The sequence below is a fragment of the Delphinus delphis genome, chromosome 20 (assembly GCF_949987515.2).
Source record: "Delphinus delphis chromosome 20, mDelDel1.2, whole genome shotgun sequence".
NCBI lineage: Eukaryota > Metazoa > Chordata > Mammalia > Artiodactyla > Delphinidae > Delphinus > Delphinus delphis.
In genome coordinates this window covers 1631359-1645319 of record NC_082702.1, presented here as the reverse complement: position 1 = coordinate 1645319, position 13961 = coordinate 1631359, and the positions used below count along the sequence as shown (strand labels likewise).

At 44.2% G+C, this 13961-nt stretch overlaps 1 protein-coding gene across 1 annotated transcript in view; it reads left to right on the top strand.

Moving 5' to 3' along the window:
• LOC132416349 (zinc finger protein 17-like) overlaps nt 1–13961 on the top strand; it is a 44666-nt gene that overhangs the window by 858 nt on the left and 29847 nt on the right. Inside the window, 3 exon segments of the mRNA XM_059999688.2 lie at nt 1444–1482; nt 3299–3425; nt 4763–6098. Coding sequence (XP_059855671.2) covers nt 1444–1482; nt 3299–3425; nt 4763–6098 — 1502 coding nt within the window.

The window sequence follows — 13961 nt, the reverse complement described above, 5'->3', positions numbered from 1 at the left end:
TTTTTTTTTTTTCGGTTTGCTTTCTGTATCTATAAGCACTAGTACTGTAGCCATACTTGGAATGTGTTCTGGAGTATATAAAGCACACATCTGTCTAGTTTATATGTTAAAATTTTTATTGTATTTAAATTAACATTTCCACTTACTCATCTTGTTTTGCTCTGTGTTACTAATTTTAACTTAGTTCTTTGAATGAAAATTATACTTAAACTATTTCATAATTATATTTTGACACACACTTATGCCTTACATAAACTTACTTTTTTACAGTCTGCACACACACAGAGGGTTTTCGTGTTTTAAGAGATTGTGCTCTTCCACTAATATTTATTTTACTGTTAAATAATTTTCCTCTGGTGATCTTGTAAGAGAAAATGATTAAAATATTTTGTTAAAATACTTGTTTTAAGAGGGCTGAAAAGAATCATTGTAAGGATAAAAAGTCATAATGCTTCGAAACCCTAGCAGGATATTAAGAGCTCAAGAAGATATTTCCATGTCTATGAAGATGGAATAGAGGCTAGGTCCTATATCTTATTTCCTTTCTCTTAAGTTTAAAGAGTCCAAAATGAGGTCCAGTTATCCCCAACTGCTGGAGGCCAAGCACTTTTACTGATTCTAGGAACAACCCCTTTATCAGAGATTCATTTTGAATGCATAGTCAGAAAAATGGTGGTTCTGTTCTCTTCCACCAGAGAGAAAAGCATGTAGGAAATTACAGATAATCTGAATATTTATGGAAAATTTAACACCAAAGAATATGGATAAGTATTAAAAGTACATATTCTTAAATTATACTGTACAATGTTATAGTAATTTCAAATCAGAATTTAATCTATGGATTATGTAAGCTGGGATTTTATATAAAACAATAATTTTTAATATAACCAGAGTAAAATTTGAAAAGGAAGTATGAGAACTCCTGGCCACCTGTTAGGGCCAGCTACAAGCTATGGGAAGAGAAAAATATGATATAGGCAAGGGACAAACAGATAGAAAAAGGGAAACAAATGGAAGTGTCTGGAAGTGTAAGAAACAGACCTGTACGTAAAATGAGACTAAATTTTGATATTTGTTGCTCAGGGCTTTAATAGTGCTATATGACCTGCCAACACCACTTCCTCGCCAACACGATCCCTTATTCTTCTGGCTTACTGGGCTTCAGTCACACCATCCTCGTGGGTGCTGCTCAAACACACCAGGCATGACTCTGACAGAGAGGATTTTCACCTTTTTGTCCCACTTCTGGGAAGCCTTTTCTCAAGTTATCCATGTGACTTTATGGCACAACTCTATAACATTTTTCTGCCCTCTTTTACATGCTTTATTTTTCCCTTGAGCATTTATCTTTGACTTCAGTATTAAACGGTTCACTCATTAATCTTCTTTTTCGTCTATGTTGCTGATGGGAATTAAAGTTACATGGCCCTGCTCTTCCCACAGGTTCCACACTCAGCAGAACCACTTATGGACACTGCACTGGTGAGTGTCAGGTGTCCTGGAACTCTTTTGCTGCCACCCTTCCTGGCCTTGGTATCTCAAGACCCTAGAGAAACCGTAAGCCCAGGTTTCTAAGTCCAGGCCAGAGGTTATATGGACAGATACTCATTTTTGGCAGCCAGTGGACTGAGATGTGAAAGGTTGTCTTAGGTACAGGGGTTAGTATGTACAAATGCTTGGGGATGAGAGTGAGATGGGAGTGTTCTAGGACTTCTAGGTCTCTATTAATGTCTGGTGAGGATGGAGAGCAAGGGGGCCAGAGTCAGGCCTAGAGTGGTACTTTGAGAAGTTGCACCTAGAATGGTACTCTCAGAAGTCTGTTCTGAGAGTGATAGCAGCCATGGTATATTTGGAACAGAGGAGAAAAATGATCTTACTTAGGATTTAAAAGGCTACCCCTGGGTGCAGAATGCAGAACAGACTGGGGGAGAGGAAGACAAGGAGATTATCAAGGAGGCTGTTGCAGTTATCCAGATAAGCATTGGTTGTGGCTGGACAGGGTGGGTGGATGTGGAGGTAGGAGAAACACTTGGCTTCTGGATTTGCTTTTAAAGTAGGGACTAACCAGATTTTCTAAGGTAGAGGGATCACAGATGACTCCAGAGTTTTTTCCCTTTGCATCTGGGAGTGTGGTAGTACCATCAAACTGAGATGCAGAAGTCAGTGGTAGGAGTCCTTTTTACCGAGAGTATTAGGATTTGGGTTTTGGCCATGTTGAGTTTCAGCTGTTTCAGTGACTCCCAAGTATAGGAGACAAGTGGACAGCTGAACATGCAGATCTAGAGTGCTGGGGAGGGTTCAGGATGCATTAGGGGACAAGGGAGGAAAGGGGGGCTGTGGGTGTCACAAAGACATTCAAGGAACAGGACTGATCATCAGTGACACAGAAGGGGGTGGTGAAAGTCCAGCAGGTGGCCCAGGTTTTTATGGGAGAGTGGCTGTGAAATTGATGCAAAGGGAAAGCAGAAATGGAGGTGAAGTGATAGTGAAGTCAGGCTGCTGTTATTTCTCCTCCTATGCACTCACCAGACTTTTGTGGTGGAACTTGGGGAGTTTCTGTCACAGTGTCACATGAGTTTACCTTAGGTGTGTCAAGTGGGTGTGGATTTTAAATGGGTGTTTAAAGGTTCTAATTGGTGAAGAGACATAGTGAGGAATACAGAAGTGGAACCAGACCAGGGGTATTTAGACCTGCATGTTTTGACTGAGGTTAAAGTCAGGAACAAGGCCTGCTGGGGAAGCCTTCAGAACAGGGCTGGGGAACCACCAGTGGAGAGATGGGGTACGGTGGGATCCAGTTGCATTGGCAGGCACTTTCTGATGCCATGTGCAGAGGATATGTGAGGAGGCAGGAGACATGCCAATTTTGTGGGCCGGGTGGTGGTGATGGGGATCAGATGTATGAGGAGTTAGCCAGTGAGTAATACGCATGTGGGGAAGGTGTGTGACCACGTTGCCCCAGGGCCCTCATACAAGGAGTTTGAGAGGACAATGAGCCCAAGTTTGTTTGTGTCTAGGTAACGTGATCCTGGGGACTCTCAGGCTGTTGTCGCACAAGAGAGGGAGGGGGCCCTGCATACCAGGTCCACAGCTTAGATGGCATCTATCTGTCCACCTGCCTGTTGCTGCTGAGAGTTGTACCTAGTGCTCAAGGAAGCAAAGAGTTATTCAGTACCAGTGCCCTCTGAGTTAGGGAGCTGGGGAGGATGATGAACCCAGAGTGAGTATGGGTTAGGGGTACTTATGGGGTCCTGGGGAGAGAGGCTGCTTATGGAGACATCTGTCCCTGTCATCACAGGGCTCTGTGACCTTTGAGGACGTGGCTGTATACTTTTCCCAGGAGGAATGGAGGCTTCTTGATGAGGCCCAGAGATTCCTGTACCATGATGTCATGCTGGAGACCTTTGCACTTGTTGCATCATTGGGTAAGGCCCTCACACCTATCCCAGCATCCTGGGCAGGCCTCTGCCTTTCCCCTTTTTTCCAAAGGCAAGTCTGTTTTTTCACAGCTAGACAGTGTGCACATCTCTATTACTGCTTCCCTGTCATCTGTGCTGTCGGTGTTAAGGCTAAGTGTGTATATGACCTCCTTTCACAAGTAGACCTAATGCCAAGTGCTCTGAAGTTTTTTCAGTGAAGGTTTTCTGTGTCAGATGACTTGGAATTAGTCCAGTGGGTTTCATTAGTCTCAGCCACTCCCTGCTAAGTTGACTGTAGACCCATGCTACCTCTGTACTCCATGTTCTGCCCTTTTCTGGCTGTCATTTTCTGGGGCCTGACAGTACCAGGAATTGCTCGGACCAGACATGGTCACTTTTTGTGGGGTCCACCTGGCTGTTGCTGTGATATTCTCCTCAAAGATTCAATATGTGATACTGTTTTTCTTTCCTTAGATTGTTTTGGAATTGATTGCCCTTGTGGGCCAGTGTTGACCGCTCACCTGTCCTGTCTTTCCCTTAGGACTTGCATTTTCTAGGTTGCATGTTGTACAAGTGAAGCTGAGAGGAGAACCCTGGGTACTTGACAGAGTGGACATGACTCCAGGCACAACATGAGGGGCTCAAAGTGAACCTGGGTCTGGTGATTGGCATCAGGGGAAGGATGTGATATTATGGTTGGAGTCAAGTTATATCAGGAACATGTCCTGTGCCTAGCACTGTTTTGGTGCCAAGGACAGTGACTGTGTACCTCATTTCTATCTTTCCTACCCATTCTTGACACTTTACTTCTTCTGTCATATCTACTCTGACTTTGAACCCAGGATTATCCCTCACTTCTCTGTCTTCCATTCTGCATTGGTCCTCTCCATCCTCACTCCTCTGTGCTTTTCAGTATTGGCCTACACTTAACGTGTCATGAGTTCTGCACCTATCCTCAAAATAGTCCTTGAACACCAGCTACTCAGTGACAATCGGATTTTCCTGGGCCTGGACACAGCTTTCCATACAGCACACATGTGTCACCAGCAACCAAGGCCCTGGTGAAAACCATTCCTGGAGGAGTGAGTTGTGGACCCCAGCTCCTCCGTGTGCTCCACCCCATCCTTGTGCCTTTTGCCTGGTGAGTCCTCCCTGTTCTGTGACGTGGAGAGGCACAGTCCTGCACAGCTGCGCTTTCTTTACCTGCCCCCAGCTCCCTTGTCCTGAAAACAGTCCCATGGATTATTTCCTTGGTATGTCAGACACATATTTGATATTTGTGATGGGGCTGCCTCCTTCTACCAAAATCTACATGAAGTTCATACATATGTCTGTGCTTTCAGGTTGTTGGCATGGAGCAGAGGTCAAGGAGACACCTTCTGAACAGAATGTTTTTGTAGAAGTGCCACGAATAAATACTTCAAAGACAAACCTGTCCACCCAGGAGGCCTATCCCTGGGAGAGGTGTAGCCCAGACTTAGAAGGTGGTTTGCATCTAGCTGAGGACCTCGGAACAAACCCTGGCCAGAAACTGTGTGGGTCAAGTGTGAAATTTCACCAGCACAGTGGAAAGAAACTCTTTAGAAGAGATGTGGGTAAGGCCTTTATGAACAGCCACATAGTCCATGCATCCAAGAAGTCTTCCACATGCCAGGAGGCTGGGAAGAATTTCCCTGGTAGCTCTAGCCTTCTCCAGCACCAGGTCACTCCACAAAAGGACGCCGAATGTGTGGAAGCCTTTCACAATGAACAACGGCACTATAAGTGCAGTGAATGTGGTAAAGCCTTCTGCCGCAAGTACAGGCTTGCTCAGCACCAGAGAGTCCACACTGGAGAGAGGCCTTATGAATGCAGTGAATGTGGGAAAACCTTCAGCTATAAACACATACTTATTCAGCACCAGAGAGTCCACACTGGAGAAAGGCCTTATGAGTGCAGGGAATGTGGGAAGGCTTTTAGCAACAAACCCACACTTGTTCGGCATCAGCGAATTCACACTGGAGAAAGGCCTTATGAGTGTAGTGAATGTGGCAAATTCTTTAGCCAAAGCTCCAGCCTCAGTGAACATCAGAGAATTCACACTGGATCACGGCCTTATAAATGCAATGAATGTGGAAAATTCTTTACGTCCAACTCCAACCTAATTAAACACCGGCGAGTTCACACAGGCACAAGGCCTTATGAGTGCAGTGAATGTGGGAAATTCTTTAACCAAAGTCCCAGCCTCATTAAACATCAGAGAATCCACACTGGTGAACGGCCATATGAATGCAGTGAATGTGGGAAACTTTTTAGCCAAAGCTCTACTCTCATTAAGCACCAGAGAGTTCACACTGGAGTAAGGCCTTATAAATGCATTGAATGTGGGAAACTTTTTAGCCAAAGCTTTGGCCTCACTCAACACCAGAGAATTCACACTGGAGAAAGACCATATGAGTGCACTGAATGTGGAGAATTCTTTAGCCAAAACACCCAACTTACTCAACACCGAAAAGTTCACACTACAGAGAGGCCTCTTGAGTGTAGCAAATGTGGAAAAGTCTTCAGTCAAAGGTCTGCTCTGACTGAGCACCAGAAACTTCACAGCCCAGACAGACCCTTTGAGTGCAGCGAATGTAGGAAAGCTTTCAGCCGAAGGTCTAACCTCATTCGTCACCAGAAAGTTCATACTGGAGAAAGGCCTTCAAATGAGATGAGAAGAGCAGTGAATGAGCTGTCTCCTTAGTTAATACATCATACTGAATAGGCTCTGTGAGGGAGTCATCAACTGGAAGTTGAATGCCATACATCTGAACAGCCCTAGTGTGTAGATTGCCTCTGAGTACCAGGTTCAGAGGAAGCTTTTAAGGAGCTACACTCTACTTTCTAACCTGTGCAGGGCCCTTGCCAGACTAACGTCAGTGTGAGTTTCTGTGGTAAAAATCATCTTACCTCTACCAAGTGGCAGTCACCTCAGTGTAATCAGGGTAGGTAGACCTCTGTTTTCTCACATCCTGTGGAGGGAAGCATGAGTAGCCTGAGCACTTGGGCGTTAGCATTCTCTTGTGTCTAACTGACTAGGCCATGGACTTAACCAGCTTTGACCAAGGTGACCCAGTCTGGGTTCTGCTGGTGGCTTACAGAGGGTTACCTTTTTCAGTGGCATTATTTCATGTCATACTCCGGATGGATTTTTCTAGCTCTATGTCACCTGTTTGGGAATTTTGTATACCTCAGTGGGGATAGTATAATGGCAGAGAATAGTTTTCATTGCAGTTTGTGTCTAATTTGCATTGCTGTCCAAGGCCTCCTGCAGGGCTTTGTGGGAATAATGTTGTGACCTGGATATCAGAATTTTTGGTGGGTCCTTACATCACCCTTAGAAGAGGAGAGTTGTGAGAACCACCAGTGTTTTTTTGTTTGTTTGTTTCTTTCTTTTTGTGTCGTACGTGGGCCTCTCACTGTTGTGGCCTCTCCCATTGTGGAGCACAGGCTCTGGACGCACAGGCTCAGCGGCCATGGCTCACGGGCCCAGCCGCTCTGCAGCATGTGGGATCTTCCCGGACTGGGGCACGAACCCGTGTCCCCTGCATCAGCAGGCAGACTCTCAACCACTGCGCCACCAGGGAAGCCCCACCAGTGTTTTTTGGAGCAGCATGAGTTGTTCTCTTTTTCACAGAGGATGTCACATCATACCCCCTGTACTGTTCTAGAGAAGAAGTTCTCTAAGTCCAGCTGGAAAAGAGCCATAAGCCATAATGTCCACAACGTCGTAGGCTGGTGTTGCTGAGCGTTAGATTACAGACATTAGGTGGGAACCATATTTGGTACAGAAACACTCAGGGAATTAGTAGGAAGTGAGAGACAAGAAAACAAGTAGGGATGAGCCTTTTCTAAAGCTGCATCCAGTAAAGCAACTGTACTCTGATAAAAAGACAAATTGCTGTAATTTGGGATCTTTAGGAAAATAAAAAATAAAGTTGCATTCACAAATTTACCGGGATTATGGCCATAAAGGATAAAGTTTTTGCAGAAATCCTTAGGAGGTACAGGGCTGTTTCTCTTCTCCTGAGGTCCAAGTCAGTGTCAGACTGAATACTGTAAAGGTTTTAGGATCCCACAGCATCTCCAAATTGTTTATCTCAAGGCCGTTGTTGCAGTGAAAAGAAAAAATGAGGAAGGGGAAAATCGTGTAATCCTGGCATGTTATTTTTATGACTCGGGAAGAGGTCCTGGATAACTCAAGTAGAAACACCTTTCATTGCTATAAAGACAGGTGTCTTTATTGCTACTGTGACAGTCCCTCCCATGAGACAACAAGAGTTGATGGAGTTGATGTGTTGGTTTCCAGAGTTCTACTTTTCCAAAAAGGAGATTCAGATTTTTATGTGAAGCCAATTTTTATTAAAACTTAATCGAGCTATATCGTTGGTAGGCACTCAACTGAATATACTTAAAATGTACAGCTTGGTAAGTTTTAGTATGTGTAAAATCACAACCATCATTATAATAACAAACATCCATCAGTTCCATATCTACCTTGGCATCTCTCCATGGGCTCCCAGGCAACTACTGTTGACTTTCTTTCACATTCAATTAGTTAATGTTTTCTAGAGTTTTAATATCATTGGAATCTTAATGTGTTTACTTTTGTATTTGCCTTTTTCTTTCATGGTGCATGATTATCTTGAGAATCATCCAAGTTGCTGATGTGAATAGTTCTGTTTTTTTTTTCTTTTTGCCATGCCACAAGGCTTGTGGGATCTTAGTTCCCTGACCAGGGTCTGAACCCAGGCCCTGAGCGGTGAAAGCACGGAGTCCTAACCACTTGACCACTAGGGAATTCCATAATAGTTTATTGTTTTAATTCCTGAAAAATACACTGTTTGGATATACCACCCTTTGATTGTTTATCCATTCATCTGTTAAATGATGGGGTTTTGTGGTTTGTTTCTGGTTTGGCTATCACAGATAATCTTATTATGAATGTACATAAAATCCTTTATATGAATATATGGTTTCATCTTCTAAAGTGAATGACTGGACCCTTTTGCATTCCCATTAATTGTATGGGAGGATTCAAGTTCCCCTATATCCTTCACCTGTACTTGGTTGTTATATTAAATGTATTAAATATTAACCTGTTTTAAAAGTGTGTAGAGTTATCTTACTGTGGTCTGATGACATTTCCCTAATGGTTCATCATGTTGAACATTTTTAATGTGTTCATTTGCCAGCTGTGTATCTTAGATGTTCACAGTAGTTATTTTCCAACTGGTAGTGAATGTTGGCTGATATTTCCCTTTTTATAATAACTAAGAAGACAATAAAAGAAATGTGTTAGAACTTGAGTTTTCTGAAGTTACTTTGCTGGGTGGAATGTTTGTGCTATTCCCAGCGTACAGTCCCCATTAACTTATTCTCCATTACTTTTTTTTTTAAATTGATTTTTGGCTGGGTTGAATCTTCGTTGGTGGGACCGGGCTTTCTCTAGTTGCGGCGAGCAGGGGCTGCTCTTTGTTGTGGTGTGCAGGCTTCTCATTGCGGTGGCTTCTCTCGCTGCAGAGCACAGGTTCTAGGCATGCAGGCTTCAGTAGTTGTAGCTCATGGCCTCTAGAGCACAGGTTCAGTAGTTGTGGCACATGGGCTTAGTTGTTCTGTGGAATGTGACATCTTCCCGGACCAGAGCTTGAACCCGTGTCCCCTGCATTGGCATGCAGATTATCAACCACTGCACCACCAGGGAAGCCCCGTTACTTTCTTAAGTCTAGACAAGTAATAAAACAATGAATCGACCCTTGGTTGTAGTGTTTGCCAATTTCCCTGGTACACATACTCCAACTGTGGCAATTTCAAGTTGTGAACATGAGGTTGTTACCAAACCAGGTAGCATTTCCAGAGGTGCACAAGCCAAACACTGAGACACCAAGGTTTGCGGGAGAGAAAAAATTCATTCACAGGGCAGCCAATGGAGGAGACAGGAGAGCAAGCCTGAGATCCACCTCCCTGGAGTTGGGGTCCTTGAGTTATTTATGGGATAAAGACACAAGATGGTCTTAGGTGTGGGGAAAGGTGATAGGGTGTGAGAAAATGTGAGGTGATTGGTGTGTGCGGATGTATCTGCATTACATGTTTCTTCATGGGATGCATGTTCAGAAATAGTCACTTTGCATGATCTGAGGGTAGAGTTTTTGGCCATCTGATGTCCAAAGGGCATTCACTGAACACTTGTGCAGGCCAAATTTTACGGGTTGGTAGTTACAATCAGTCTTAACTAGCTCAAAGTGTGTAAGAGCTGACTCTTAAGTTCCTAAATTAACAACTGGGTGGACTTCCCTGGTGGCACAGTGGTTAAGAATCTGCTTGCCGGGCTTCCCTTGTGGCACAGTGGTTGAGAGTCCACCTGCCAATGCAGGGGACACGGGTTCGTGCCCCGGTCTGGGAAGATCCCACATGCCGCGGAGAGGCTGGGCCCGTGAGCCATGGCTGCTGAGCCTGTGCGTCCGGAGCCTGTGCTCCGCAACGGGAGAGGCCACAACAGTGAGAGGCCCACGTACCGCAAAAAAAAAAAAAAAAAGAATCTGCCTGCCAATGCAGGGAACACGGGTTCAAGCCCTGGTCCGGGAGGATCCCACACGACGTGGAGCAATTAAGCCAACGCGCCTAGAGCCCGTGCTCTGCAATGAGAAGCGACTGCAATGAGAAGCTGGTGCACCATAACGATGAGTAGTCCCTGCTCGCCACAAGTAGAGAAAGCCCGCATGCAGCAACAAAGACCCAAGACAGCCAAAAACAAAAACAAAAACAACTGGGGCTCCCTTTACTATAGTAATCCATACATCAGAGGTGTTATTTACAGGGGTTGTTAGGGAGTCTTGTGATATTACTTAGGCCATATGAAGCTTGGAGCATATGCAACTAAAGAGAGAAAAAAGCTAAAACAAGCTTAATCAGTGAAGGCAGTTTACAAGCAGAGGGGTTTTGACAAGCTGTTCCATTATCTGTGGTTCTGTAAGACAAACTCAAGGATTTCTGTTACTCACCAGCTTCGGTTAACCCTATGGGGCATGGTTTCAAGGTCACCCAGTGTGGACTTGGGAAGATGTGAAGTAGCACACCATTACAGTCTGTTTCCATTATACAGATACCCATAAATAACACTGAGAACATAGATTAGGATAAAATGTAAAAGAATTCCGAAGGGACAAGTTTTGAGTATTTTCACTTGACCTGTGTAAAGGATGACATCACAGGCCTGAGTTGTCCAGTCTATTCATTCCAAAGAAATGTGTGGCACTTACTTGTCCAACTCCTGCGAGACAATCTCCAAGCTCTTGATACATTCACTAATAAAAGTGTCTTTATTTACCTGGTCCTTGGGTTGTGCTAGGCAGTTTATGCTAATACTGTGATTTATGGTGGGGGGGCCTTAGGTCTCTGTATCAGTTTGACATTTGGAGAAGCTAGAGAGTAAGGTCAACCACACAGGTGTCCCTGTGTGTGACAGATACTCCAAAAGAACCCTGGACAACACCAAGGCTTGTGTGAGGTTCCCTGGTAACAGTACTCCATGTGTGCTGTCACAAATTGATGCTGTAAGACCTAAGCGAGGGGGCAACTGGAACCTGGCAATGTGGTCCCACTTGGACTCTGTCCTATAGCGCCATCTTCCTTTACTGCTTTTAATCTGTATCCTTTCACTGTAATAAACTGTAGCTACTGAGCTTAACTTTCTTTAACTTTCTTTCACCTGTAACAGATATGTTTCTCTAGAACTATTTTTTTTTTTTTGGCTGCTTGGGTCTTTGTTGCTACTCGTGGGCTTTCTCTAGTTGCAGCAAGCTACTCTTCATTGTGTTGCACGGGCTTCTCATTGTGGTGGCTTCTTGTTGTGGAGCACGGGCTATAGGCGTGGGCTTCAGTCATAGAGCCAGTGATGGTGTCCCATCCAGTGACCAACACATATTTCTTACTCCACATTTTGATATGTATTCAGGTTTTATTTATTTATTTATTTATTTATTTATGGCTGTGTTGGGTCTCGTTGCTGTGCACGGGCTTTCTCTAGTTGCAGTGAGTGGGGGCTACTCTTCATTGCACTGCGCGGGCTTCTCATTGTCGTGGCTTCTCTTGTTGCAGAGCACCGGCTCTAGGTGCACAGGCTTCAGTAGTTGTGGTACACGGGCTCAGTAGTTGTGGCTCACGGGCTCTAGAGCACAGGCTCAGTAGTTGTGGTGCACGGGCTTAGTTGCTTTGCAGCATGTGGGATCTTCCCGGACCAGGGCTCGAACCCGTGTCCCCTGCATTGGCAGGCGGATTCTTAACCACTGCACCACCAGGGAAGCCCTCTAGAACTATTTTTCCTAATTTAATTGAGTAACTACATAATCACTGTTAATAACTTTCTGTAATATTCATTTCAAGTATTTTTCAGAGATGATTTCAACTCCCTGTGCATTCAGTGTTCCTGCAATTTCAGGTTACTTGATAAATCAGTTCCCATCAAGGAGATGGGATCATGGAATCCCAAACCTTTGTCTCTTGAGTGGGATGCCCCCTTCGTACCCAGGCTTCGAAGGTTAGAAGGTCACAAGCTATCTTGGCAGGAAATGACATGTGATAATTCACTCTCCTTTATGGATAGGTTTCAATCCTTAAATATGCCTGTTTCTGAAAGTCTGCCGATTCCTGAATGCCAGACTTCCCAAAAACTCATATGAGACCTGCTCTGGCTTTTTTTGAGGTGACTGCCTGACAATTAGAACTCTCCCTTACAGGCAGGCAAACAGGAATTTCCTTTTTTTGTTGTTGAGTCAGATATCAAGTTCAATTCACTGTTAGTTCACAAGTTTGCAAACCTTTCAACGGTTCAACCTGTTAAAACTTATGACAGTTATGAGTTTGGACTTGTGACAAACTGATACACACGTGAGATTGAAAAGGCAATATTTTCTATTCTTGCTGAACTTGCTGTTATCTATATTTTACATATACTGAATACAGAAATGGAAAATGCAAATGTAAATTTTGTGATGAATTTCCTGAAGAGTGGATATTCACTAAATGTGGTAAAAGTCCTCTCCGAGGTCTTTGTATGATACGCAGTTGTTCATTCAAAATTGAAAATGATGGACAGGTTACTAACTGTTAAGCATGAGAGATGTATGATTTCCTCAACTAGTGTCAAAGCAAGTGAAAAAATGATTTTTAAGACAAATTCAGATTAAGAAGGTAAAATAGTAATAGGAGAAGTTGTAAGGAGCTTCCACACTGAGTATCATCAGTCCTCCAGCTCACACTACTGTTGAGCCTGTGTCTCACTAATCAATGTTCAGTGGACAAAAGGAACAAGATAAACTGGATATATCCACTGTAGAAGCTATGTTACAACCTATTATGTTTATTGTGGAAGTCCCATTGAGATACCGTCTGCACTGCCTGTCACCGCAGACCCCAGCCTTCCACCAGCTGCAGTACCCACATATGTCCCTTGTGCCTTGCTGCTCAAGGTCAACTTGAGTCCTTGAAGACATGGTAAGTCAGCAGTAGGTCTAAACTCTGCTCTGTGTTGAGTTTCGTGGCTTTTCGTTCTCAGTTTGACACCTGGATTTTATTGTTAGTTCCCTGTTGTTTGAGATACTTGGTGGATCACGCCATTCCTTTTCATACTGTTTTTGATGTCCTTTGAGTTATGTTTTTTGTTTTTTGGGTTTTTTTTCCTGGGCTGTCTGGATCACACAGAGAAGTCCTGTGTGCCTATGTTTCTGAATAGCATAACTATCCTAAGGATGATTTGGGCCTTCAATGGCCACTCTGGGGGACACTTGATTTGAACAAAAGGGTTAATTTGAAAGACACCTTTGAAAATAAAGGAAATAAGAGTTCTCAGGCCCAATGGATAGTATTTTTTCTTAGTATGCAGAGGACTCCAAATTAAATTCTGAAATAAAAGTTACATCCCTAGGGCTTCTCTGGTGGTGCAGTGGTTGAGAATCTGCCTGCCAATGCAGGGGACACGGGTTCGAGCCCTGGTCTGGGAAGATCCCACATGCCGCAGAGCAACTGTGCCCGTGAGCCACAACTACTGAGCCTGCGCGTCTGGAGCTTGTGCTCCACAATGAGAGGCCGCGATAGTGAGAGGCCCGCACACTGCGATGAAGAGTGGCCCCCACTTGCCACAACTGGAGAAAGCCCTCGCACAGAAATGAAGACCCAACACAGCCAAAAATAAATACACATAAAAAAAAAAGTTTAAAAAGTTACATCACTAAAAGATTTTTTGGCCAAAACTAATGAGCAAGTCGACAAACTTCAGCAGGAAAAAAGTAGACTCATTCCCCTGTAAATCCACCCTCTCTTTGTCCTGCAGTAGCCTCCCACATCCAGTGCTCCCACCCCCTTATCCTTCTGATCTCTCTCCTTAGCACCTCTCCCCCTACTCTTTCCCTTTTGCTCAGACCCCCTACTGTAACTGAGCAAAAGCCAAACTGACATTGAGTGTTTGCAGCAAAGTAAGAGTTTGTTGCAGGGCACCAATCAAGGGAGTGGGAGACAAGTCTGACA